At 49.2% G+C, this 27,090-nt stretch overlaps 1 protein-coding gene across 1 annotated transcript; it reads left to right on the top strand.

Annotated features, from left to right (window-relative positions):
* The first annotated feature begins 5 nt into the window (after positions 1-5).
* On the top strand, positions 6-27,090 carry htr2aa (5-hydroxytryptamine (serotonin) receptor 2A, genome duplicate a). Its single transcript, XM_040202034.2, has 3 exons — positions 6-1,658; positions 11,227-11,427; positions 23,612-27,090. Exons 1-3 carry the CDS (start codon positions 1,187-1,189, stop codon positions 24,484-24,486), a joined length of 1,548 nt encoding a protein of 515 aa, XP_040057968.2. The 5' UTR covers positions 6-1,186; the 3' UTR covers positions 24,487-27,090.

Genomic DNA, 27,090 nt, shown 5'->3' with positions numbered 1-27,090 from the left:
AACCTGGTGGATTTTTTTTTTTTTTTGCAGCTGAAAGGAATACTGAAGCAGGTCCGAGGGGGATATGAAGAGATTCCCAACCGAGGGGCTGAAGAAAGCAAAGCAGAGTAAAAAATGAACATACTTCAGAGCTCTGCTCTCGGGGAGTGATATCTTTCCTGTTGGGACTTTTTTTTTTATCAGCGAACTGAGCGTCTGAGGAGAGACTAGCGAGAGGTGAAAGTTAGCCAAGTGTCTCCGGGTAACACACGTGTCAAATACCATCATGTTCATCATCAATCTCGGCCGCCCGCGGACGCACTCTCACAGGTGCAGCTATGAGTTGAAACAAGACGACAAGGACACTCGAGGATTCCCACACACATCCGTGAGCGCGCACACGCGCTGTAATTGCCTCCGTGCAGCTATGTAGTCGAGGATCGACTCACCTTGACAAAGGCTTCCTCTCAAGATCGGCTTCGAAAGTTTTGTGTTAGTTCGCTCTTCCAAGGATGCTTTCCTTTCCTTTCATCCTTGGATGCTTAGTCCGCGGGAAAACGGAAGACTACCGGTAAGGCTTCATCCGTTTGAAAAGCGACTCGGAAGAGATGAAATTCAGATTTTTTTGGAGATCAGGGGCTTCCAATAGGCCCAATGTTTTCATCATGAGTGGGGTTTTGACAAGCGCAGACTTCAAGAAACCTGAAACTGTGTCCCCCGTCGCTCCAGCTTCAAATGGACTCTGCAATGGGAAGATGAGAGGAGTTTTCTTTTTTTAAATGATTAAAAACATGTGAGGTAAAATCACTCTGGAACTGTTTTTTCTTTCCAGTACTGCACACAGTGGCTGTACAAATCAAACAAGTTCATTTCTATCCATTCAACATTGTCCTTTGAACCCGAACAGCTGCGCTTTTTGTTGTGCGGCTATTTGTTGTCACCGTGGCAGAGAAGCTCCTCCGACAGGCGACCTCGGGCTTCAGAGTGTCCTCTGAGATGATGGACTAAACACGTGACAGCACGTATCCAAAACACCGCCCGTTCCTCAAGGTGTCGTGCTCATGGCGTTCGCCTGGGGTGGGGGGCGAAGGATTTTGGACAGTGGGTAAATGATGACGAGTCTTTCCTCTTTCTTTCTCCACACTGACCCGATTTTCCCGGCAGCAGTCCTGAGGCGTTTCCGTCTCTGGTTTGTGACGCCGGCACCATGAACCTGCGTGCCGGCAACGTGTCAGAGTTGATCTCCAACACTGTCAGAGCCGTAACGGCTCTGGAGTCCAATACCTGGTCTCCGCGTGGGTTTGAGGACAGCACCCTGCGGATCAATAACGTGACGGCCTCGGGGTGTCAAGGGAACGGCGCGCACAGAAATGGCGTTGACATTCAGTCAGGGGACTCGTCCTACCCCGACGTTGGAGGAGTCCACGGCGAGGACGGCGGCAGGATTTACGGGTCTCATTGTCCTCAGCAAGGGATGGCGACGGAGAAGAACTGGGCGGCGCTTTTGATTTTGGTCGTCATCGCCGTCACTGTCATGGGCAACATCCTGGTGATCCTGGCCGTGTCCCTGGAGAAGAAGCTGCAGAACGCCACCAACTATTTCTTGATGTCTCTGGCAGTCGCTGACATGCTGTTGGGCATCCTGGTCATGCCGGTCTCCATGGTGACCATTCTCTATGGTAAGCTCTGACATTTGGTGTGTGGCTGTCTCCAGTCCAACGGGGCAAACATACATTTCCCCCCAAAGTGTGTGATTGTTTTCTTTGACAAAATGTCCTTTTCCTTTCGAGGCTTTTTGTTTCTCTCCTTGTGACTCTTGTCACAGGTGGAGAACGGCGGTGATGATGGTGTGCATGGTGGTGTCGCTTCGGTGCACACAGAGAGCTGCAGAAGCAGTGAACTTACGGGAATGAATGAAAGGGGCCAGAGTGGTGTGCAAAATAACAACAACATCTGCAATTGACGTCAGAGTTAGCAGAGGCTGTCGTGCCCTTAATGGACACCGGGTTCATTATGGGCAACTTTTGCAAGACCGTTACCTCTCAAAATGATACTTATGTACATTGGAGCCCGGGAGCTTGAGCAGATAGCAGGGTAATACTTTTACATCACATTCCATGTAGTGAATGTGATGTAAAAGTACAGCTGATCTCAGGTAATGCAGGTATGACGTCCTGAGCATGGGTTTCCCATCGACTCCCATTGCCATCCCTAAAACCATCACACCATCACAATAACGCGAGAACCTGCAGCTCTGCACTGCAATCGCTGTGCTGGTGGTTCCTGATGCTTCCCCTTGTCAAGCTGAACGTTTCCTCTCCGCTCGCCCTCATTTCCTCTGTTAATCTCCGCGCCGCAAACACATCCACACACCTTCGCCGCTGTCACGGCAATGTCACGAGCCGCTGCTCCCACGAGAGGCTTTAGGCCCCCGAGTAGCAAATTCATCTGCACGAGTCGAAAGGAGGAGCGCATCCAGAAAGGAACGACCCCCCCCCCCCCCCCCCCCCAGTGCGTAGTACTCCGACTTCCCCGCTCTGCGACGAGGAGAGAAAAGAAGTGGTTTGGCCGCACGGCGCTAAACACAAACGGGCTGCGTGAGTTTTCTGATTTCATTTACTGACCGGGAGCCTTGTTTCCGGGTGTGAGGGCGATAATCTCACGGAGCGAGTGGCTGATCGTGGGGTAGGTTGAGATTTATGTCATCTCGCGGATAACCGGGGGGGGGGGGGACCCAGAGGTGAGGATGAGGACGGTTATTAATGAGCGCATAGATTGGTTCAGTCGTGGCTCTGCAGATTAGATCGCTAACGGGGGTCACCAATGAGGTTAAGGGCACTCGCGCGTGAAACAACAGGTGGTCCTTTCAGAATTGCCGTCATATATGAGCCTAGTGGACAAGCAACACGGGGCAATCTAGCATGAGTACAAATAAACAGGTAACTGCAAGTGACGTCAATGTGGCACTAAAGAACTAGTCCCCTCTAACAGGACACGGATGGATGAACCACACATCCAACATGTGAGTCTTTGTTTGATCTTTTTTCAAGTAGAAACAGCTGGTGCTATTGCAGCAAAGACGGTACCTAAAAAGATTTCTCCTGTCAAACAACAAACCCAGAACCGGCTGTCCCGACATCTCGGGTCATCTCTCTCTCTCAATGACATTTGGGATTATTCTCTTCTGAGAATCTGACTGTTATTTCACCCAGTGATGCTGTCCTGTCTGACGTGTTTGTCATGTCAGGTGAAAGTCGTGAGGATTTAACAGATCAAGCTCGAGTGTGTCTTGGGAAATGTGGGATTAGCCTCACCACCGAGAGCACCCGCACACGAGCTATTCCCACATAACACGTCACAGTGTAGAATGCAAACACAATATCCTGCTACGTGGTTGGGGTTCGCTTCCTCCTGTACTCGCCCCTGTGTGTTTTTTAGTTGCGTTCTCCGGAGACGAGCTGTCACAAAAAAACTCGTCAGACTGATGAGCTTTCTCACCTCACGCAATCCTCCTGGCACTCGTCTCCCTGGTTTTGAAGAGCCCGAGTAATTTGAGACGTTTCACTTCGCTGGCGTCTGCTCCCGCGATGGCTGAAGATGTACAGTTGAGAGAGTCTATTTGAATTATCTCCCGACTAAAGCAGGAATAAACATTGCGATCGGCTTCTCTTTAACAGATGGCTGGTGCGCATTCCGGGGGAGATGCTGTATTAAAGAGGCACGTTTCATTTTCCCCCGAAGAGAACGAGAGTTTCAAAGTTTCTCACTTTAAGGTGGCGGCACTCCACAGTTTGCCGATCGTTCAAGCACTAAGCGGATTGTTGCAGTTCACATCCGTTACGAGCAAATGTCAACATTTCAGAAAATCGAGCCCAACAAGCCGGACCTTTTTGTTTTTTGTTTCTATGCAGCATTCTAAAGGAGTACATGTCGCGTTATGTGCGTACGTGTTGCCGAGTCCAGAGACGTCTCGCCTCCTCGGCTCGTTCAGCCGAAGCCGCCGCTTTGCTCCGGGAATGCGTCTCCTTTTGTTCTTGCCACATTCAGCCCGTCGTCACTTTGGATCACAGCAGAAAGCCGGGATTGATCGGCGTGTTGTACAAACACCTCCAGCGGTTCTAAGAGGGCCGGACTTAAGTGTCTCTGTTTGATGTCCACTTGCAAACCCCGTCACGCACGCAAATAGTCTGCTTTTAGCATTAAATAACCTCCACTCTTTCCACCGAGGACGGGGGGGCTTTTGTAATTCAGTTGCTCGGTAATCAATGCCTCGGGCCTTTGGTCCTTTGGTCACTATGGGCAACGGTGAGACCCGGAGGGCCTTCGGGAACAGCGTATTCCGCTCCGAGCTCAGTGGACGCTTGTCCACCGGTGAAACCGCATCGCTGTGTTCTCACTTCTCACCAGCGTGGGATTGGCGTTCCTCTCAGAGGGCCTTCAGCATGACAGACAGAGGACAGACACTCGCGTCTCAAAGCTCTCAGGTGTCAATGTGGCTTCTTTGGGGGGCGGGTAGATATACATACACATTGTAAATTGACCTGCTTTGTTTTTTGCTGGTTTTTGAACAATGAAGTCACCATTTCACAGACTGGAACGTGTATATATTATGAATTTGTACCATTTTATGTCACCTTGCAGTGAAAGAAATGTATAGAATGTTCTTTGTTGCAGTACAATGCGCATGACAGCTGACAGGAAGTAATCATGGGCCAGAGTTGTTGCTTAGTAACTGAACTCCATTAAAAACACACCGAAATGGAGGGTGAATTCAAGTGTATTCAGGCGCACAGTAAGAGAGTATTTTGAACACCCTAACGAAGGGTTATGTTCCCTTCATGCACCTGAAAATTAGAATGACACGCGTGTGAAAGATAAGAAGCCAAATACAGCACATCTGTTGCGCCGTGTTCTCCCGTGAAAGCGGAACTTGATGTATGGAAATTGTTAACTTACGAACCATATCATTTAACAACACCACAAACTGTATCCTGCAAAACACGTCACACAAATGAACGTCCTGTAGTATTTATTTGACTAGTCATGCTGAGCTTCGTAGGCCGGCGCGTCCACAGCGAGCGCTACGCCCGCAGCGCTATCTGTAATCCTGAAACCCGGATTAAAGAGCACACAAAGGCAGAGCGCCTTCATCTGCTGCTCCTGCAACACATTACCCAGCCGCGTATTGACGAGGCAAATCATTGTTTTCTGCCTCTATTAATGTTCTGAATCCAACACCTTTTGAAGAGCAACTCTAATCCTCTTACTCCTGCTGACCTCGAGTGGAATGAGCTGTGCGCTCTCGCCGTTAGCATCGCCCTCAGTAGACCTGCCGGCAGAAGGGCAATTATAGATAAAGTGATTACGTGACGATGAATCACCATTAGTGACCGAATGCCAACAAAAAAAACAACAGCGATATTAAAGGTTAAATAGATAAAGCAGAATCTCCTCAGCCATATTTTATGTCGGCCGTTTCCATAAGAGATGAAGTCCCCTGAAAGGCTCTGGACACAGTTCAGGCTTTAATAACGCGAGCTCACTTTTTTACTCCCGAGAAGTAGGGCGGGTGTAAGTCTTACATAACAGGGGGGGGGGGGGGGGGAGTCCTCAGACGCTGGTGTGGAAGGCTGCATCGACGAGGCAGTCGCCCCGAGCGAAAATAACCTCTAATTCGTCGCCTCGGTGGGAGAAAGGATGAGGAACAGGGACAGAGAGGGAGACGGAGCATCCCGAGTGGAAAGCAGCCCGTGTTGTGCACATCCAATTGGGCGCGACTGCATGAGATAGAGGGGATTTGGTCGTTTTTGTGTGTCCCTGAGCTGCAGAGCGAAGCACAAAGCGGCCTCGACAAAATAACAGAGAGCTGCAGCTGGCATTCAAATCATCAGCCTTCTCCTCCCGCTCGCATGACCAGACGGAACAAAACGAAACGGATGCAAACAAAAGGGCACAAACGTTATTAGGCTCTGCTGGGCAGATGTGAGACAGCCGGGCGAGAAGGTCAAGATGTGGAAGGAAGCTGTAACAATGAATGTGTGGATGGGGGGACACGCAGGTTAGCAGACAAACACCAGAGGCGATTCATAGCTGATATCTTATATAATACACTGTATGTAAATGGTTTGAAAAAAGGAAAGCAGATTTTTGTGCCGTTTAAGTGATAGAAGAAGTCCTGCAGTTTTCTTTTTACATTTTAACTGAGTGTAATCCAGAAGAAAGGTTGTGAGTTAATGGAGATGCAAAATTAAACCTGTGAATGTGAATTTTGCAACATTAAAAATTTTGTGCGCAAATATAATTTGATTAAATTAATATTATTCGTGCGTAAATGCACGAATAATATTATTGTTATGATTCTTTTTGGATGACAAACAACATATGCATATTCGCTTTTTATCTATGAGTTTTCAGTAAATCATAAATTCTAAAAATTCAAGCAAATGCTGTTTTCAAACCATTTGATCCCATTTCTGCTGTAAAAAAAACAAAACTGGAATGAAGAAAATTTGAATCAGCATTCAAAAACCCCGTCTTCTATAGCGCTTATCCAGGGTTCCCCCCTGGACCGTCAATCACAAGGCCGACATACAACCATTCAGTCTCCCACTCACCAATTAACCCATCCTGCATCTTTGCATTCAAAAACCTTTCATATATTATTTTATATGCAATAGTGACAATTAAAAACCAAGTATATGACAATTTACAGTAAAAAATTAGATTTTAGAAGAGTTAATTCTCCAAAAATGAAATGAGGTAAAGGTTCAGTGAATATTACCATTGCAAAAGCATTAAAGTTTGCTTTTATGAACGACAGACTTTCTCAATCCTGACTGTCAATTGGTTTTCACTCACAGAAACTTTGCTTCTTACTCCTGAGAGCAGCATGTAATTAATGTTGAATAATTAGGTCTTATGATGACACACTGCTTTGGCACGTTGTAATTTGGATCGAGCACATTTGGTTCTGCGAGGGGGGGCGGCTCTCACTTTTCAATACACCGAAGACCCACGTGAGCCTCTTCCTCACATGCGATGTGTTTAAACTCTGCACGGTCACAGCGATAAAATGCACTCGTGTGAATGGAACTATTTGTGTATAGCCGTCCACTCATTAATATTCCGTAAACAGCGCAAACATTTTATTTTAATGGCACCACAGTGTCCATGTCTCTGTTTCTGAGGGGAATTGCATTTGCCTCATTGCAAATAAATTCCCCAAATCAAACAAAAAAGATATGATTGTGTGAAGTAATGATCATCACAATTGTTTTTATCGTAATATCGTTAAAATGTATTGATGAAATATAGAGTTGTGATTCCAACGAGCTCAAGGTTAAAGTCAAAGGATGGGAAGGTGAACGTGGGCTTTGTACGAGATGATGTACTAGTCAATCTCCAAAAACCTCCTATTTTAGTACCTTCATGTTTATTGTTCTCACTGTTTTTACCTCTTTAATAAACAGTGTTTTAGCCCACAGTATCTGACTTTTTTAAAGTTCTATATTCAGACTTACGTGTGTTCAAGTAGTAGTTTTCTCTTCTATCTTTAGTTCAGTTTCATTTAAATGGCGCATAATCACTTTGAAACATGTCTTGAAATGTGATGTCGTGTCTTAAATTGTCTTTGCGGTTGAGAGCTAAACAAAAAAAAAGAGTGAAACAGATGTTTAATTAGTCGGCAGAGAATCTGTTTCACAGATGAAAAGGTTTGGCAATCAACACAGCGGGAGCTCAGACGGAGCAAGCAAACACATGAAAGCAAATGTAATTATTAAAGGGGATCATTCACCTTCAAACCAAATGCAATGGTGATGCCAGTGCAAAAGTATCAGCATACAAATACCACAGGTACAATGTATTACATCATTGTTATTGAAGCACCATATTGAGAGAAAACTGGCACGTTGTGGGTCCAGTGCCTGTTTTATTGTGTAGTGTCCCTGGGTTTACTTCCCTTCCTGCCCTGGCGTGTATTTCCCTCGTGTGTGAGTGTGATTGTCTGTCCCTGATTGTTTCCTGCTGTGTCCGATCCCCTGCACCTCCCCAGCGTGTTCAAACCACGTGTGTCCCTCGTCTCCCGGCCGTCTCGTCTTTGTGGATCTTAGTGTCGTGTTGCGGAGTGTGAGTCGGTTTTTGCCCCCAGGCATTTTTTGATATTCTGCCACCGTTACCCTAAAGAGAGTACATCACATTTGTACATCAACCAGAAGGTTTCAGATCAAACTCGATTTGCAGAACATTTCCCGGGAACAGATGAAGTGCTTGTTGTTAATAAACGAATGAAAAGAAAACCTCTGGCGCCCGAGGAGAAAGCTGCAGGGTTTTTGTCCTCCTGCTGTGTTCATTATGTGGTCAGTGTGGGTGGAAACATTCATCACTGCTCTTACCGTGTTCTTGTTGTTTTGTTGTGGCTGCTGCCACAGCTGACGACGTAATGAGAACCATCAGGGCTGTTGTTTGAGCAATTACACTAACACTGAGTGGGCTGTGAACTTTAACCATGCAACCACTTTAGGTTCAATGTGGTTGCACGCTGAACCTGCACAAATCGCACCTTTAATGACTTTTTTACTGAACGTGTTGGTGTAACTCATTACACTCAAAGGCGTCACACAGACGTCCACGTCGCCGATGAAGACTCTGAGGGCATCAGTTAGTGTTCAGGAGTTGTGCCTCTTTTAAGATTTGGTGACTCTCTCTGACCTGCTGCCTTCACACAGCTGGCGAGCCCGGTGATGTCACTTCCTGTTGTGCGACCTCCTCAAGTCAATGAAAACAAGCGGCGTTTGGCCCGTGCAGGGTCCGTAGTTGTTGGCTGGCTTAGTCGAATTGTTGTCGCTCAGGATGAAAAACAGTGGAAAGTCAATTAGGATTTGTGGGGGGCGCCTGAATTAAAGGTGGTCTCAGGGTCAAAAGGTCAAACTGCACCTCCTGGGGGTTGTTGGTCCGACACACACGGATCTTGTGTGTTGCTCAGCGTGACCCACAGTGTTTTGTTGCCTGATCCAATGCGGTTTTAAAGCCCAGAAATGTGCAAACAACCGATTTTATAAAGATAAATAATTGACTACAATCTTTGTTGTGATCTGACAAAAATAACTTTATTTTCATTTTCCTTACTGTTTGGCGCGTTGTGATCTAGGTTATGTGTGTGCGCGTGCATGTATGTGTGTTGACACGTCACTGTTTATTATGCAGACCACATGCTGAGTGTGTGAGAGAGACAGTGTGTCTTCATCGTCGCTCCTCCTCACATTTCTTGGCCTGAACGAGGTCGTCTCCGAACCCTCACAATATGTTTCCTAATTAAAGTGCCTCTGAAACAGCGTTCTGTCTTCCCCATCCTCCAAACTAATGACCTCCTGCCTCCAAAAGTATCTTAACACAACTTCACTTAATTACAGAAATCTGTTTCCGGGAACCTTTTCTCTTTTTTTGTTTTTGTTTTTTTGAGTCCACTTGTCTGACTTTTGTTTTTAAAGTTGCATTTGAAAGCCGCAGTGCGTCAGTTTCTCCCGTTGGCTCTGCAGACGCCTTCGGTCAGTGAGCGCTCTGGTAAAGCAAACATTATTTTTCGTACATTTTGACGGAGATCGTTTTCTTTTCTGAAGATACTCAGTGTGTGTTTCAGACAGGTGTGTGTGTGTGTGTGTGTGCAGCCTCCTGGTTGATTAAATCCCGCTGCGCAGGTGCTGGAGATGTTGTGATGAACACACTCAACCAACGCTGAAGCTATTTAGAACACGTGTTTGCTGCTTTGCATTATTGATGCAGCCGTTGTGCATCACCTGCTTGATTTATGATGAACTAGACGCAGTAAAAGACCCTTTGCACGCTAAACGCTTTGACACGTCAACGATCTAAATAACTAGAGCCTACGAGAGTGCGACACAAGACTTTTTAAGAACAAAGCGGAAGGTTCTTCACAAAAAGTCAGCAGGTGTCTGTGTTCCATCCTTTAAGTTACATGAACTGTAATACATCACGTTTTTGCTTCGCATTCTGGAATTTAGGAATCTCCTCCGTCTTTATTCTTGATTAAAGAATGAATGACTTTCTCCTTCAGAACATTCAAACATCACCGTGTACTCTTTTGTCCCACCAACAATCCCTGATGTGAAAATGTTGAACTTGCTTGTCTTTGCTTGTCGTCTACCCGAGACCTTCGTTACATCAGACACCGCAGGATCCGAACACCTGCATGAAGAGCGAGCGCTTCATGCCGACCACGTAGCCGCCATGTCTTCTATTTATAAAGAAAAATAAATATGTTCTCTTTACCGAAGCCCTTGAGCTCTGGGTAGTCTAAGGAATGAGCTGGTAGATACGAGAGGCAGAAATGAGTTTTCTCTGCGGGGCGGCTCAGATCAGTCTCCCGGGGATGATTCATCCGACGTGAAGACATGAAGTGAAGCCAATGCTCCCGACCGTCCAGAGGAGCCAGAGGTCTGATCAGGATACGCCTTCTTTTTGTGATGGTTTTCCTCATTTTTTAGGATTTAAAGGTGAGAAAGAGGGACAGCAGTGCAGGAGGCAAACACGTGCGTGGTGGCGCCCTCAGTTCACATGACAACATGATCTTGGTACCTATTTGCTCCAGCGTCCGACAAGCAATATGAACACTGTCGTGTTGATAAGATGACCACTTTAGAGAAAAACACGCCTTTGCGATGTTTAATGTAGGCATCAATCCATATCTGTATTTTTCTAGTAAGTATTTATGGATTAGATGGATGCTGCTTGTTCATTCATTAATAATTTGGCGTGAATCTGCCTCTAGAAACAGACTCTCCTCGTATTGATGTGTTGAATCCGCTTCAGTTCATGCCGATGATTCAATTCGGAGAAGGCTGCCGTGGGCGCCGCGTGTCTGCGTCTGCGATGCGTGGAGGTATCGCGCGCGCTTCCGGCCTCAGACTGTCTGCAGCGTGTGCTCAGGTTCCGTCCGCATGACTCACCCGTGCATCACCGCGCGGTCACCGTGTCATTGGAATGTGAAGGCTACAGATAGGCAGCGTGTCCATGGAACCGCCGATGAGTCCAGTTATGCTGAAACAAATACAGTCAGAGGAGACGGCTGCTTCTCTGCTAGGCACATTCAGTCAATTCATTAGTCGACTGACTGATAATTGTCAAAATTTGAATGTGTTGATACGCTGTCACGGTTGGCGCTTTTTTTAGCACGACTCTGAAATAACAAATAAATGTCTCGTCTTCCTCTCTCCACCTTTTCCCGCGCAGATTACGGGTGGCCGCTGCCCTCCGACCTTTGTCCCATCTGGATTTACCTGGACGTCCTGTTCTCCACCGCGTCCATCATGCACCTGTGCGCCATCTCCCTGGACCGATACATCGGGATACGCAACCCGATCCACCACAGCCGCTTCAACTCCCACACCAAGGCCCGCATCAAGATCATGGCAGTTTGGACCATTTCAGTTGGTGAGCGCACACTCGCTTGTTGAAAGAGAAAGTCTTGTTTTGTTTTTTTCGCTGGAAGGCCGAGTGCGGAGGAAGGGGCAGAGGCGCCGTCATTGAGAGCAGGAGGGCAGTCGCATCGAAGGTGATTTTTACACTCTTGTGGGTGGAAGTGCTGCCCGGTCAATGGCGCCGTAGATTAGCGAGAAACATAATGACGGGGCTGCAGACGGCGGAGGTCGTGGGAGGAGAAGAGAAGCTGAGTGCTCTTTAGCTCTGCACCGCCACTGGGAATACAAAGAAAGAGAAAAAAGGGGAAGAAGAGTAGGAAAATGTGCATTTCAGCTGATAGCATTTCAGGTAGCAAGCTAGCAAGCAAAAATAAACCCTCAGTTTCCGTTCGACTGGAAGTGGAAATATCAAAAAGCGTCGCCTCGTCTCTGTCCTATTGGATATGTTTGTTAGTCAACATGCTCTCACACTAAGCTAATTAAAATGAGCCATGTTGGAATATTTCCTTTTCATCCCGGTGGCAGTGAGCCAAGGCTTTAGATCATATCAGACGGATGGAGTGCGGCGACTGTTTGGATCGCTGAAAGGGCGCCTTTCCAATCCAACGTCACTAGGTCCTAAATCCTAAATCCTGAATCCTCAGTCCAAAGAATTATACAAAGTCCCGCAGGACTCCAGAGAGTGTTCGCTGTGATCATCTACCTGATCACTACTTCATCATAAGCGGAAGTAACTGTCAGCTTCAGGAAATGCACGCAAGTCGTTTTAGTTTTATTCATCTGCCGCTTATGTGAATATTTCACAATATTCCTTCCGGCGGTTGGAAATACAAAAGCAAACGTGACAACATAAGTGTGTTATTGATGAGCTGTTGAGATCCAGCTGTCAGGGACTAAAGTGTCATTTTTGGGGCAAACCAGAAATCACCTGGTAGCACAAAAGACACATTCCTGCTGAATAGTCCTCATGGTGAAGCACAACAGAGAAACGCCTTCCTGCTACTTCACATTGTTTCCATCATTTTTCCCTCTACTTTCAAGAAAAACTGCTGCATCTTTATAAATATCTGCCGTTGAGATGCTCGCGGTGGCCTCATCTTCATAAACACTGACACTCATCGTGTCTTTACGATGTTTTATATTCATGTTTCTCCTTGATCTGACATCCTGTTCTGCTGCTTCATATTGTCCCGAACACTGGGTGAGATTTATTGCCTTGCTTTTACTTCAAGTCTATGCAGGAGATTTAGCATCGAATGGGATTTTGTTTTAAAGTAATAATAGTAAATGTCATGTGAAAGTCAGTGTCATTGAATTAAGAAAGCTCCTGAACACTTTTTGAAAATACATTTAGCAAAAATACAATTCAAGCGTGAGTCGAGAGGTTTGTTTGCAAGTTTTCATTCGGCTTTAACCCGATTTAAAGGACAATACATAGTATTAGGAAACTAGTTATTACCGTTATTTGGTTATTTCGCCAACAAAATGGTCTGCAGGGACAGTTTAAAGAGTAAAACATCCCTGCTGAGTGCAACAAACGGAGATTGGAGATGAATAATATTATAATGAATCCACTGAAGTCTATTGATTGGCTGCTACAATGAATCCATCTTCAAAGACAAAATGGTGTGAATGAGTTCAATAGCAGTTGCCCACATTGTTCCCAGGAGGGGCGGGTGGAGCAAACGGGTGGGGGATGAGGTCAGTGAGGTGTGGGAAGGGAGAATTTGCCCAATCAAACTGGGGAAAACTAAATAAATAAATACCCTCCACCTCTTTATTTCATTGGACTAAACAAACCTCCGCGGGCACATTGTGTTTCCTCCAAACGTTATCGAGTGAAAGCTGAGGCACGAGTGAGTCGTCAGCCTTCAGGCCTGCGTCTGCTTCCTGTTGCCTCCACTTCATTAGCGCGCCGGCGTTCTGCTCCGGCGCGCTAATGGCCGAGTCACGCCGGAGCTGCAGAGCGTTCATCCCGCCTTCCTCCCTCGAGCAGATCCGCACCCCGAACGCGTGTTGCGTTGCACACAAAGCGATGAATTGCACAAAAACGAGACACAAGGATGAACTGGTTGAAAGATAAATAACCTTTTAAGCCAAAAGGGGATTTTCAGGTCCAGACTTCAAATGTTTGTGTTTTCAGTTTTAATATTGAATTCTTATTTAAAACGTATATTTTATTTGCAGTTTTTTTTCTATGCATAATGTTTAGGGTTTCGGAAAGCTCTCGAGGGAGGCCTCACTCCTTTGTTCTCGTCCCGGCCGGAAACGAAGAATCAAAAGAGTCAGCTTGCTTAAATTCAAAAATCAATAGGTATTTAATAACTAAACAACGTTATAAGGAACACAATTACAAAATGAAATACAAAGCGAACGGTAAAATATTTTGCGAAATAGAGAATCCTCTGAGCAAGTCTAAAGCGACTTATCAAAGCGACAGTCCTTTCCCCACTTTGGTCCTTTGAAAACTCTTGAGGTGTGTCTTCTTGGGTGCATTTGAATGTCATTGGCTTCTTCTTCAGTGTCCCCTCCTGCATTGTCCCCTTCACATCGAGGTGTGAAGCTGCAGCTGTAACCTGAAACCTCCCTTTACTACCTGTCCCTCACATTTCAATGCACTCAATGTAGATTCAGTTGGCTTTATGCCTCAATGAGTGAATTTAACAAAGCATGCATAGTTTGTCTTCATCTGTTAACTAGTACACCTTCATTCCAACACATCATAAATGATCACCGTCCATCACACTTCATCATAAGATCTGAAACAGTTCATGTTGTCCAACACTCAAGACATTTGCCCCAGTCGGCTGCCTCGCATTAAGTTGTTCATTTATTAGCTGACAGGAGAAAAAACTCCCAAAAAAACCCTTTTGGGGGCTAAAATTGGGAGAAATCCATAAAGGACGGCAATTAGCATCCGTCCCCAGGTTTTAACATCACATTGTGACAAAATGTTAATGTGTACAGTGTTTACATGATTTAAATAACTATGAATTGTGTTTGATTGAAATTGTATTCACTTCATCTAACATGTTAATGTAATAACTAATTGTAGCCGGGCTAGCGCTACCACCGACGGGTTCTGTACAGACGCACGGACACACGGATGGGAGTAACCAGTTTTTATTGTCCAAAAAGGGGGAATGGCAGTGAGCAGGAATAAGCCCGTTCTGTCCAGCTTCGCTCAGCCCTCGCGTGCTGCTCCCGTGCTCCGCTCAGCTCTGCTCGGCTCATGTTCCTTCCCCCGACCTGGATCCTGCTCACTGCTTTTGAAGAAGGCAATTAGTGCAGATTCCACACACCTGCTTACTCTTCACCTACCAGCACCGTCCCCTGAACCACTCCCCCGCTCTCCCCCCTGCAGCTGAGCTAACCACGCCCCTCCACCACATACCCCCACCGCCCGACTTAGGCCGGGGAGCCATCCGGCCGAACCGACTCCCCCCCCCCTCCCTCCTGAGGGCGGGAAAGGAAGTCCGCCACGACCATCTGCGCCCCCGGCCTATGGATCACCTTGAAGTTAAAAGGCTGTAGAGCCAGATACCACCGAGTGATCCGGGCGTTGGCATCCTTCATGCGGTGGAGCCACTGCAGCGGGGCGTGGTCCGAACAGAGAGTGAACTGGCGTCCCAGGAGGTAATACCGCAGGGAGTCGACCGCCCACCGGATGGCCAGGCACTCTTTTTCGACCGTACTGTACCTGGCCTCTCTTTCCGACAGCTTCCGGCTGATGTAGAGGACCGGGCGGTCCACCCCCTGCACCTGCTGGGACAAAACGGCCCCCAGCCCTCTGTTCGACGCATCAGTCTGCAAGACAAAAGGGAGAGAGAAGTCAGGTGTATGGAGCAATGGTTCCCCACAGAGGGCTCGTTTCACCCCCTCAACCGCCCACTGGCACCGCTCCGTCCACTGGACCGGATCTGAGGCACCTTTCCGGGTCAGGTCAGTTAAGGGGCTGGTCAGCTCCGCAAAGCCCGGGATGAACCTCCTGTAGTAGCCTGCCAGCCCCAAAAACCGCCTCACCTCTTTTTTCGTCTTGGGCCGTGGGCAGGCTGCAATGGCTGCGGTCTTGTCCACCTGCGGGCGCACCCGCCCGCCGCCCAAGTGGTACCCCAGATACCGTACCTCCCTCCGTCCAACTGCACACTTCCCCGGGTTGGCGGTGAGCCCAGCCTGCCTCAGGGACTCCAGCACCGCGCCCACCCGCCGCACATGCTCCGCCCACTTGGTGCTGTGGATGATGACGTCATCCAGGTAGGCGGCAGCATACGCAGCGTGCGGACGCAGCACTCGGTCCATGAGGCGCTGGAAGGTGGCCGGGGCGCCGAACAGCCCGAAGGGAAGCGTGGTGAATTGGTACAATCCAAACGGAGTGGAGAACGCCGACTTTTGCCTGGACTCTGGTGACAAGGGAATCTGCCAGTAGCCCTTGGTCAAATCCAGTGTCGTAAAAAACTGCGCGGTGCCCAATCGGTCCAGGAGTTCGTCGACCCGGGGCATCGGGTAAGCGTCAAACCGTGAGACCGCATTCACCTTGCGATAATCCACACAGAACCTTATTGAGCCATCCTTCTTGGTGACAAGAACAATGGGGCTGCACCAGGCGCTGTTGGACTCTTCTATTACCCCCATCTCCAGCATAGCGGCCAATTCTCGCTGAACCATTTTCTTCTTGTGTTCAGGTAACCTGTAGGGCCGCGTCCGCACCGTCACGCCCGGGGACGTCTCAATGTGATGCACTATGAGGTCCGTGCGACCTGGCCGGGAGGAGAACACATCATTAAATTGATCTTGCAACCGGGCTATGTCCGCTTGCTGGGCTGCAGAGAGACGGGCGTCGGACGGGAGCCGGGTGGGATCGGTGGACTTTGGGACCTCTGGCCCCAGCTCCTCGCTCTCCGCTACTGCAGACACCAGGGACACGGACTCAGTCTCTCTCCATGCTTTAAGGAGGTTGAGGTGGTAGATCTGCGTGGCTCCCCCCCTGTCAGATCGCACCACCTCGTAGTCGACGTCCCCTACCCGCCGTGTGACCACAAAGGGCCCTTGCCACTTGGCGAGTAGTTTTGAGCTGGAAGAAGGAAGTAATACAAGCACTTTCTCTCCCGGTGTGAATTGTCTCAGCTTGGCCCCTCTGTTGTACAGCCGCTGTTGCCGTTCCTGGGCCTGGAGCAAATTCTCACGTGACAACTCACCCAGTGTGTGGAGTTTGGCTCGCAGGTCCAGGACGTACTGAATCTCGTTCTTACCGGGGCTCGGACCCTCCTCCCAGTGTTCCTTAAGCAGGTCGAGCACCCCCCGTGGTCTCCTGCCGAACAGCAGCTCGAAGGGAGAAAATCCCGTGGAGGCCTGGGGGACCTCCCGTACTGCAAACAACAGAGGGTCAAGCCATTTATCCCAATTACGTTCATCGTCGTGAATAAACTTACGAATCATGGATTTCAGTGTCTTGTTCAGCCGCTCCACCAGGCCGTCAGTCTGGGGATGGTACACACTGGTCCGAACGGACTTAACCCCCAACAATTCGTACAGTTCTCGTAGTGTGCGTGACATGAACGAGGTGCCCTGGTCCGTCAGAATCTCTTTCGGGATTCCGACTCGGGAGATGACCTGAAACAGCGCCTGCGCAACATTCTTGGCGGAGATGCTGCGCAACGGCACTGCCTCGGGATATCGGGTTGCGTAATCCACCAGAACCAACACAAAGCGATACCCCCGTGCACTCCGGTGAAATGGCCCGATGAGGTCCATACCTAAGCGTTCGAACGGCAGCTCCATTAACGGCAGCGGACGCAACGGCGCTTTCGGGATGGCCCGGCTGGTTCACCAGCTGGCACTGCGGGCAGGATGCACACCAGCGGCGCACATCCGCCCAGATGCCTGGCCAGTAAAATCGGGCTACTATCCGGTCCAGAGTTTTGTCGCTACCCAGGTGGCCCGCCATCGGGTTATAGTGAGCCGCCTGGAAAACCGTTTCCCGGCGGCTTTTCGGTACCAACAACTGCGTAATTTCCTGCCCTGTCTGAGTGTCGCGACTCACTCTGTATAGCCTGTCCCTAATCAGTGAAAAGTGCGGGTATGATAATACGGCGTCGGGGCGCACCACTTGACCATCAATTTGCATCACTTGGTCGAAGGCAAAGCGTAGAGTATCATCACGAGACTGCTCCAGTGGAAAATCTTCCATGGAGCGTAGCTCTGGCATCGGCGGCGTCCCCATAGGAGGCCCCGCCGATTCCCCCTCCCCGTCTGCAGCGTCGGACAACCTCGCGTCACCGCCGAGCGCCGCACACACCCCGCATGTCCCTACTGGTCGCGAACGCACCCCCGCGCACTGCCCCGCTAACCTATGAAACCCCGACCAGTCTGTCCCCAAAATCAGGGGGTGCGTCAGGCGGGAGCTAACCGCGACCCTTACTCTATGCTTTTTACCCCCAAACCTAATCTCTATCGGCACCACTGGGTAGTCGTGAATATCCCCATGCACACACTTAATACTCACCCGGGATGCCTCCACCAATGCCCCGGGTCGAACCAGTCTCTGGTGGATCATGGACTGCGTGCAGCCAGAGTCCACCATCGCCTGATGTATACCCCCCTGGATCCTTACCGGAACGCTGTACGTCGCTCCCAGACCGGGGGAGGGTGCTGGAGGCCCGGCAACCCGTACCGTTTGGCCCACCTCCATTAGCGGGCACTCCCGCCGGTAGTGTCCGGGCTGCCCGCACCTCCAACACTCCTGCCCTGGCGGTTGAGGAGCCCTCTGTAGGTCAGGGAGGGTGCCGGCCAGGCCGGGTGGATCAGTACCCCGTTGAGGGGCTAGGGCGCGCTGGGACGGAGGGGGCCGAGCCGCAACAGGAAGCGGGGAACTCCGTCGTGGCGCGGGAACGGGCTGCGTCGATGCGGTCGGCCGACCGCCCTCCCCACGGCCCCCGGGGTGCACCGCCAGGTGGTCCTCGGCGAGGGTCACGGCGGCTTCCAGCGTCGCCGGCCGGTGGTAGCGGACCCAGGCAGCCGTCCGCGGCGGAAGACCCTCCAGGAACTGTTCTGTCACCACCTTCTCCACCACCGCCGGCGCCCCTCCCGCGCCCTCCGGCTGCAGCCACCTGTTGGCCGCGTCTGCGAGTCGCTGGGCAAACGCAAACGGGCGGTCCCCCGGCCCCAGCCTCGCCTCTCGGAACCGCCTCCTATGGTCCTCGGGGGAGAGCCCCAGTCGGTCCATGATGGCCTTCCTCACGCTGGCGTAGATGTGCCTGGGACCGGGAGGCAGGCCCAGGGCCGCTGTCTGCGCCTCCCCGGTTAGGAGCGGCAGGAGGCGGATCGCCCACTCGTCCGCCGGCCAGCCACACGCCCCCGCCATCGCCTCGAACATCTCCAGATATGACTGCACGTCGTCCTCCGGGGTCATTTTGTGCACCACCACGCCCGCATACGCCGAGGGACCCGGCACCGTCGGGGAAGCGACTGGTCGGGCTGCTAATTGTTCCAGTACCTGGGTCTGCCGGTCTGCAGCAGCCTGCAGCGCCCCCAGGACGTGCCGGTTGGCCTCGGCCTGCTCGCGCTGCATCGCGGCGATCTCCCCCAGCATCCGTCCGAGCGCGACCGCCGGCTCCATCAGGCCCTCTCCGTGGTCGTTTGCGTCCATCCCTGGCCAGGCGCCACTGTAGCCGGGCTAGCGCTACCACCGACGGGTTCTGTACAGACGCACGGACACACGGATGGGAGTAACCAGTTTTTATTGTCCAAAAAGGGGGAATGGCAGTGAGCAGGAATAAGCCCGTTCTGTCCAGCTTCGCTCAGCCCTCGCGTGCTGCTCCCGTGCTCCGCTCAGCTCTGCTCGGCTCATGTTCCTTCCCCCGACCTGGATCCTGCTCACTGCTTTTGAAGAAGGCAATTAGTGCAGATTCCACACACCTGCTTACTCTTCACCTACCAGCACCGTCCCCTGAACCACTCCCCCGCTCTCCCCCCTGCAGCTGAGCTAACCACGCCCCTCCACCACACTAATATCTAATAACACACAAACTATAATTCTAACACTAAACATTATTACACATACTATAATTTCCTGACTAGGGGTGCACTTCTGGCTTAAATCCCTAACAATAAGGAAACTGTTTCAAATTTCCCTGTGCCACAAATAAAATTCTCTTTCATCTTAGATATATAAACAACACAAATCTGTGTTGTTTTTGCCCTTTGGAGAAGAAATGACTCCGCAAAGGTTTTAAGTGATGCAACGACGGCCTGTTTGTCCTCCAGCTGAGAACGCATCACTAATTCACCCGTGTGGCGATTATCTGGTGCAAGTGTACGAGCAGAAACCGTCAACATTCAGTATTTGATCAAAGTTACGATGGACACCACCAAGGGCGTAGGTTTGGTCTCCCGCAACACACCCCCTCGTAATAATACCAAGGAGTTTGCAAATATATTGTGCGCATTTAGTTTTCTAACAGGAAATTCAAATTGAAAAAACATTGGCGGGAACAATCGCGTCTTTCCCGAAGTTTGGTCTTCCCGTGACTCGTCCCTACAGGGACGCCGTGCGGCCGCCCTTGGACACCACAGCCCTCGAGAACCAGCTGTCAGGCTGAGTTTGAATAAACTCATGAGAAAGACACAGGGAGAAACTGCAGGAAGCAGCTAGTCTTAAAATAATAATGAGACTTTCGTCAGGCCAACGGAAAGGCTTCGTCTGCCGGCAGTGAAGAGGACAGTTTGTACATAATTGGGCAGAAACAACAGTGTGTTCCTCACACACCCTCAGTTTGTTCCATGTAATTTTAGCATTTATCTGAACAACTCTGCTCAGACACTTTCCTTTACACGTTCTTTCCCTCTTGAGCTGTGATTTAAATCTGGCTGTGAGCGTTTCGTCCGGCGTCTGCGTTTTTCTTTTTTAACATTTATCTGTAAATACCTGGAGGCAAAAGAAAAAAGAAGCCTTTCTGCCGGAGCTGCACGCGGTCGACGGGAGAAAGAGCCTAATGGCGCCTGCGTGGGCTCGGCGGGGCGGCGCTCTGAGGCCTCGGGCGACGTCACAGACGGCCTTCACGCCGCGTTGCGCCGTTCGCACGCACAGCCTCGCTCTCCTCCGCAGGTCTGTCAGGAGGAGGATCTGATTGGACATCTGAGAGGGGGGGTGCACACGCACGAATGCAAGCTGGAAAACGTGTGCCTTTGTGGCTCTTGAGGATCTTTTGAGAGGATCGATTCATTTGGGTTTTTTGATCTTCAGAGTGATGCTCCTCACTCTGAAGATACGGTTCCAGTTGGTGGGATCAGGCGTTTAGCTGCGATGAGGGACTAGAGAAGGCAGACGGAATGTCCCACAAAGACAGACGTTCGGGGCTGTGGGTGTTTTTATTTAATCCACACTGACACGTTCATGCCTTTCTTCACAAACGCTTTTCTCTGTACTGAACATCCTGCACTTGGTGAAGTGTGAGAGGAAGACGTCTGCGTCTTCTCCACGATTAAGTATCGCTTTTTTTATTTATTCAATTAAACCCGAGTTAACTTCCCCCCTCAAGTTTGCTTTAAAAAATAAATGAGGCTGGCCCCAACTAGAAGGAAGTCTTTGGTTTGACACAAAGGATTAATTCAAAGCTGACGTGAAAGTCAGCCAGGAAAACGTAGCGACGTAGTTTATTTAACATGAACAAAAACCGTATTCTCGGGTGTATTTACAGTCGAGTGTATTTATTAACCCAGTAAACAATCCGAGTCTCGGGTGGATTTATAAATAAACACTAGAGTTTCCTATGTGGGGTGTAAATGCTGTTTTTCTTTGCTTCCTCCTCATGAGCCAGAGGCCGATCTCTCAGTGTGTACGAGTACACAACGTGCATCGAGTGTAAGGTAGTAGATCCTCACAGTCACACAAACACTGGAATGAACAGTTGTTTTTCACCTCAGGGCTGAATCTTTCAAGTGAATCACTGCTTTTCACCATTCCTCATCTCATCCATATTCACTGTAATCCTGGCTGAAGCCTGGAGTTCCTTTCAGGCATCAGCAGACAGACACGACAAACAGGTGAATGTCCCAAAGCTCTCCGTGGAGATGTTGGATCACACGTTTGCCTCAACAAACTCTTCGTCTGCCGCATGTGATAAAAGCATTTTACAGCAATAATCAGTAATGCAGTAACGACACCCTTAGAATTAGTGATTCTGAATCCAAATGTAAGATCGCAGTACCAACTCACAGTGACAGCAGGTACAGAAAGCTGAAGTAATTCACCGCTTTTTCAACATCATTACAGTGTAATAAAATGCTTCTGAAGAGCAGTCTTGAATAGGATATAAATTAGAATTCATATAGAAGTAAACCACGTTTTGATTTTTCTCTCAAGTTCCATTGTTGCATTATGAACTGAAACTTTGAAAATCAGCTCCTTTTGTGTCTAAAATGTCCCCCCTCCTCCCTGTTTTCCGCCGCCCTTTCATCTTCTCTCCTTTTTCCTTTCTCCACCACCGCCCTGCATTCATGTATTTAGAGCATTGAGCATAGAGAATTGCCATCAGGGAGAAACTGCTTTTTACTGGTGGATTCTGTAGACGTGTGTGGGGGGGGGGGGGGGGGGCGGATGCTCAAGGGCAACGCGGTGTTCGCAGGCGCTCACATCAATGATGTCACCTCGACAAATCCCACTTCATCTTCTGGATATGGAGCCGACAGTGATGATAGTTCTTACTCTGTGTATAACGCTAATGAGAAGTCGGCCTCCACCTCTCTTTCAACTTCAGTCCGCCACACGGAACATTTAAAGCCTCTGATGTTGAGGAGCACGGCCGTGATTAGTCAGAAAACCAATCTCCCGCCTTTTTAGACACTCACGAACCTTCAAAAATTCACAGCAGACGGCCTGTATTCACCCTCCGAATCTGCTTCTGTGATGAGGAGCCCGCGGCGGCTCCACCGCGCCGCCTGAATATCATCACCGTGCACTTTTAATAACGGCAAACGCCAGAGAGAAGTGCGTCCCTGAGCGCCGGGGTCTGGTGGGTCAATGTGGTGCTTCACCTGTCAATCAAAAAATGGTTGCACGCTGCAGTTTAACTTTCTGCAGGACGGTATGCTGGGTGAAAAAAGAATATTTAAACTGTTTGGTTGATGAGCAGGTCTAAAGCCAGAGACACGTTAGCTTAGCTTAGCATAAAGACAAGAAACAGGTGGGAACGGCTAGCGTGGCTTTGTCGTAACATTACGTCAACAGAAGCTGCAACGAAAGACTGTTTGACATTTGATTTGACTCACCAGCACGTCGACGCTCATTATGTCCTCGTGCAAACCTCACGACTGAACCCCTCCAGCTGCTTTCTGCTCAAACCATCCGGACTTAACGAGAATTATCCTTCTGTGACCCTCCTGCTCCCAACATGCAGCAGCAGCCGCTGCCGTCGCTGTGTCTCCAACCTTCGCGTTCTCTTCAGCTCCTGTGGATGTGGACTGTTCACAGCTGGCGCGGCCTCCGCTAAAACTTTTCTTGGCTTATTTTAAATTCCTTCAGTTTAATAACAGCGCGGGATAAAAACTACCTGAATTCAGATTGAGGAAAGTAGGTGAAAAGCAAGTTTCACCAGGCAAATCGAGACTGAAACGTGCGCTTCGCCGCTGAGAGAAAGGTTTACAAATGTAAGTTAGATAACGATGCGAGTCGAGCTGCCGTATCGGTGGAGGTCGGACCTCAGACCCACAGAGGAGAGGCGGCTGACGGGGAAAGGTGGAGGCCGAGCTCCACTTTCCTCTCAAATTGTGACACACAGCGAACATGGGGAGAAAAAGCTTTAGGGCCGGACCGAAAATAGCAGTGCTTCTCTGCTGCTTATTTCTGTTTACCAAACCCTGTGTTATCCGTAAAAACGCTCTTCCTTGAGTTAGTCTGTTTGTACAGGTTTTAACCTCCATCTTTCATCCTTCACCAGCTGAAACCAGAATCCGTCCTTTAGATTCTCACCACTTCCATATCATGTCCTTCAAATGCTAAAAATACTTCAAAACTTCCAACTGCGGTAACTTTTTGCAAATCCTAAAAATAAAAAGCTTCCGATGTAGCAGCGTAGGCGTGTTTTTAACCCTAATCCCTCCACCACTGCAAAAAAAAAACGACGCTTTCCTCTGAATCACAATGATCGTCCCGGCTTTGTACTTTTCTTCTCATCACTGCGCCGCTTCCTTCCCCTCTGCAGGGATCTCCATGCCCATTCCTGTCCTGGGACTCAGAGACCACTCCAAGGTCTTCAAAGACGGCAGCTGCATGCTGACGGACAACAACTTCGTGCTGGTCGGCTCCTTCGTGGCCTTCTTCGTGCCCCTCACCATCATGGTGGTCACCTACTTCCTGACCATCAGCGCGCTGCAGAACGAAGCCACCCTCTGCCTGGACCAGCTGGTCCCGCGGCCCAAATGGAGCACGACGTTCACCTTGAGCTTCTTGCCGCAAACCTCTCTGTCCTCCGAGAAACTCTTCAGGCGCTCGATAAGCCGCGAGGCCGGCGGCCGGGGGAGCGGCGGCGGCGGCGGCGGCCTGGGAGGCGCCCGCGGCAGCCTCTCCGGCTCGCTCTTCGGCCGCCGTACGATGCAGTCCATCGGCAACGAGCAGAAGGCCTCCAAGGTCCTCGGGGTGGTGTTTTTCCTCTTCGTGGTCATGTGGTGTCCGTTTTTCGTCACCAACGTGCTGGTGGTGGTGTGCGACGCGGCGGCGTGCGACGCGGGGCTCATGGGCGGCCTGCTGAACATCTTCGTGTGGGTCGGGTACCTGTCCTCGGCGGTCAATCCGCTGGTGTACACGCTGTTCAACAAGACGTACCGGGCGGCGTTCCTGCGCTACGTCCGCTGCCGGTACCGGCCGGAGAAGAAGCGCCTGCAGCTCATACTGGTGAACACCATCCCGCCGATGGCCTACAGCTCCGCCCAGCTGCCCGCGGCGGGAGACGTCCAGAGGTTACGAAACGGAGCGGACGTCCCCGGCGGCGAGGCGAAGGATTCCTCTTCGACCCGACAGGACGCGGAGAAGTTGGCGCCGGACAGAAGTCACGCGGACAAGCGGGAGAGCTGCGTTTGAGTGAACGTCTGCTTCAGGCCGTTAAAAATAAAGCGAGGGGTTCGAGGGTTAAAGTGCCAAAGACAAAGTGCCTCCCGGTCAGGATTTTTAGAAACTGAGGTCTTGAGTTTCCCATCGCGTCACAAAACGATCAGGCTCAACTTTTAGGTTTAAAAATGTCCAGATACACACTTCATGACCGGGATCGTTGGTTCAGTTCTTTATAGCAACGGAACTCTTTTTGATATTATTAGATACAATATATTGACGTTTCAGAGCCTCCAACAACCCGCCTGCACGTGAAATCAATCTCGAAAACATATTTTGTTTGTTTTTCACTTAATCTTTCCCAAAGATATTGAATCAATCAATATCCTCCAGACTGAGAACGGAGCACGTAAAAGTAAAAGGGTACAAAATGTGTCGTAACTCGTGACCCAATCTCTTTGGACAAAAAGATGAAAAAAATAATAAAACGACTGCGCGGGTTGGACTGGACGTTACAGATATCCAGGATGAGCACTGAGCTCCGGGGCTGCAGACTCTCCCAGAGGTCTGATAGAGCTGCCAGATGGGGGAAGGAAAAGCTGCGGCTGAAAATGCATATTACATCTGGAAAAACTCAGTAGAATGATGTTACACAGAGACGACGTGTGTAAATCTATATTCGTATTCTGTTATGTGAAGAAGTGTAAATGATTGTCGCGGTCAAAAACTTGTGTTCTTTGTTAATGGGATTTTTTTTTTCCACAGAGGTGATATTGTAAAATGAGAGACTTTGGCAGAAAATTGCGATTTAAGTGCAAATATTTCCACTTTAAAAGCAGCGTGTTCTCCTCAGACTACCGGGGCATCAAGGTCACTGCTTCCGGCTTTTACCCGGAACAAAAGGGTTGTTGGTTGCCAGGTGAATAAATATTGTTTTGATGGTGTGCAGACAGGACGGAAACCAGACTGATGCACGGAGGTCGTCCTGAACCATGGACGCATTAACAAGGTGCGCTCACATCCGTGGACTCTCGTCTAAGAAAAAAAACACGAGTCGATGCGACAGAAATTCACAAAAAATAGAATAAAGGAGGAGGAGTTTGTCGGGCGTCATTTTTTTTGTTGGACCCACGATTGTTTTGTTTGAGTTCACGTTTGAATTGATGCCATTGGGTTTGATTTGGTGAGATAAGAGTTACACACGTGTCGCCTCTTTGAAGGTGTAACGCTGGATCACAACGATATGATCTCAAAACAACAGACCGACGCCTCCCGATCGAAGGTCCTCTGTTTGTTTTCATCTCTTTCGCCTGTCGTCAAAACCACCATGAACTCCTTCTTTCTTTTCACAACAAGGCACGGCACAAAATCTGAGACCAAAAGCCAGGACGTCTTTCAGTGGGACGGCTTTTCATGAACGCAGTATCCAGAGAAAAGCGCTTTTAGGCTCAAGGGTTTGTTTCTGTTGCAGTAAGCTGCGGATGTCATTTCTCCGTTGACGCATCCACGGATCAAACGGTGACGACCGCAGTAAAGGCAAGACTCGGGGGAAGTGGTGGACATCAATGTGGAATATAACAGTGGAATGTGAAAATATGTGATCACCAAAATGAACTCAATGTGTTTGTGTCTCTGATGTTTCCTGTTTGTGGGAAATGATGAGGAGTCCACTTCCCAAATGGTGAATATCCCACTACACGCAGGATTGATGATTCCACTAGTACTACTTTTTTGAGACAAATCATGTGATTGGTGATCGAAGTATTTAATTGTGGGGTAACGCTCTTCAGATGCGGTCAGGCGGCTCAGGGTTTATCAAGAGATACAAAGAGGATATTTACTATAAGTTGTGTGAGCAAGAAACGGAGCCAAAAGAAGTTATTAATCGTTTCCACAGATGTTATTTACAGCAGCAGGTGAAGTAGCGCATTGAGGCTGCTCATTAATAACAGTGATGAAGGCGCAGAAACATTATCGCGGCAGGTGGCTGCTTTTTAGCGGTGACGGAGCGTTTAGCAGTGATGCATTTTTACCGGCTGAGTGTGAACCTGCATTAACATAGAAACACAAAAAGATTCTTCACTGGGGTCTGAATAAGTTCTGTACTGCACTAGAGGCTCTAATCGTAACGGACGTTTCCAGGACGCGGATCGTGGTTGGATTATGTGTCACATCCTCCCATAAGATTGGTGGAACTGGGGTTTGTTTACAGCTGTTTAAAACGCCGTCTTGTTGCGTCTTGTTTTTCCACACCGGCGTCATCAATAGTTCCCTTTCCCGCTCTTTTAGACTCGGGGGTAAACCCCCAAGAATCATCGCTATCGTGTTCAACAAAACCACGGAAATAAAACCGCCTCGGACGGAGCTGCTGCCGTCTGTGTGACTCAAGGACCATCGACACCTTTTCTGATGACACGTACCTTCACAGACTGGAGCCCGCTTTGGTTTGAAGGACTTTTTTAAACTATAGTGTCCACTTTGGAAATTGATGTTTGATGGTTGCAGTTATGCTTTTTTTTTTTTTTACATGTGTCAAACAGGGTTTTTCTTATTCTTTTGAAGACAAAGTCAAATGAAAAAAAGAGAGGAATCATTTTTCATGTGTGGATGAATAAATATTTGTGTAGATAAAGAGAA

This window comes from Gasterosteus aculeatus, chromosome 16 (genome assembly GCF_964276395.1).
Source record: "Gasterosteus aculeatus chromosome 16, fGasAcu3.hap1.1, whole genome shotgun sequence".
NCBI lineage: Eukaryota > Metazoa > Chordata > Actinopteri > Perciformes > Gasterosteidae > Gasterosteus > Gasterosteus aculeatus.
Note: the sequence above shows the minus strand (reverse complement) of the source record. Positions and strands in the feature narration are given on the sequence as shown.

Coding starts and splice junctions, on each gene's coding strand:
- htr2aa (XM_040202034.2), top strand. CDS start 1,187: ATGAACCTGCGTGCCGGCAACGTGTCAGAGTTGATCTCCAACACTGTC. Junction 1,659..11,226: donor CATGGTGACCATTCTCTATG/GTAAGCTCTGAC, acceptor TTTCCCGCGCAG/ATTACGGGTGGCCGCTGCCC. Junction 11,428..23,611: donor AGTTTGGACCATTTCAGTTG/GTGAGCGCACAC, acceptor TCCCCTCTGCAG/GGATCTCCATGCCCATTCCT.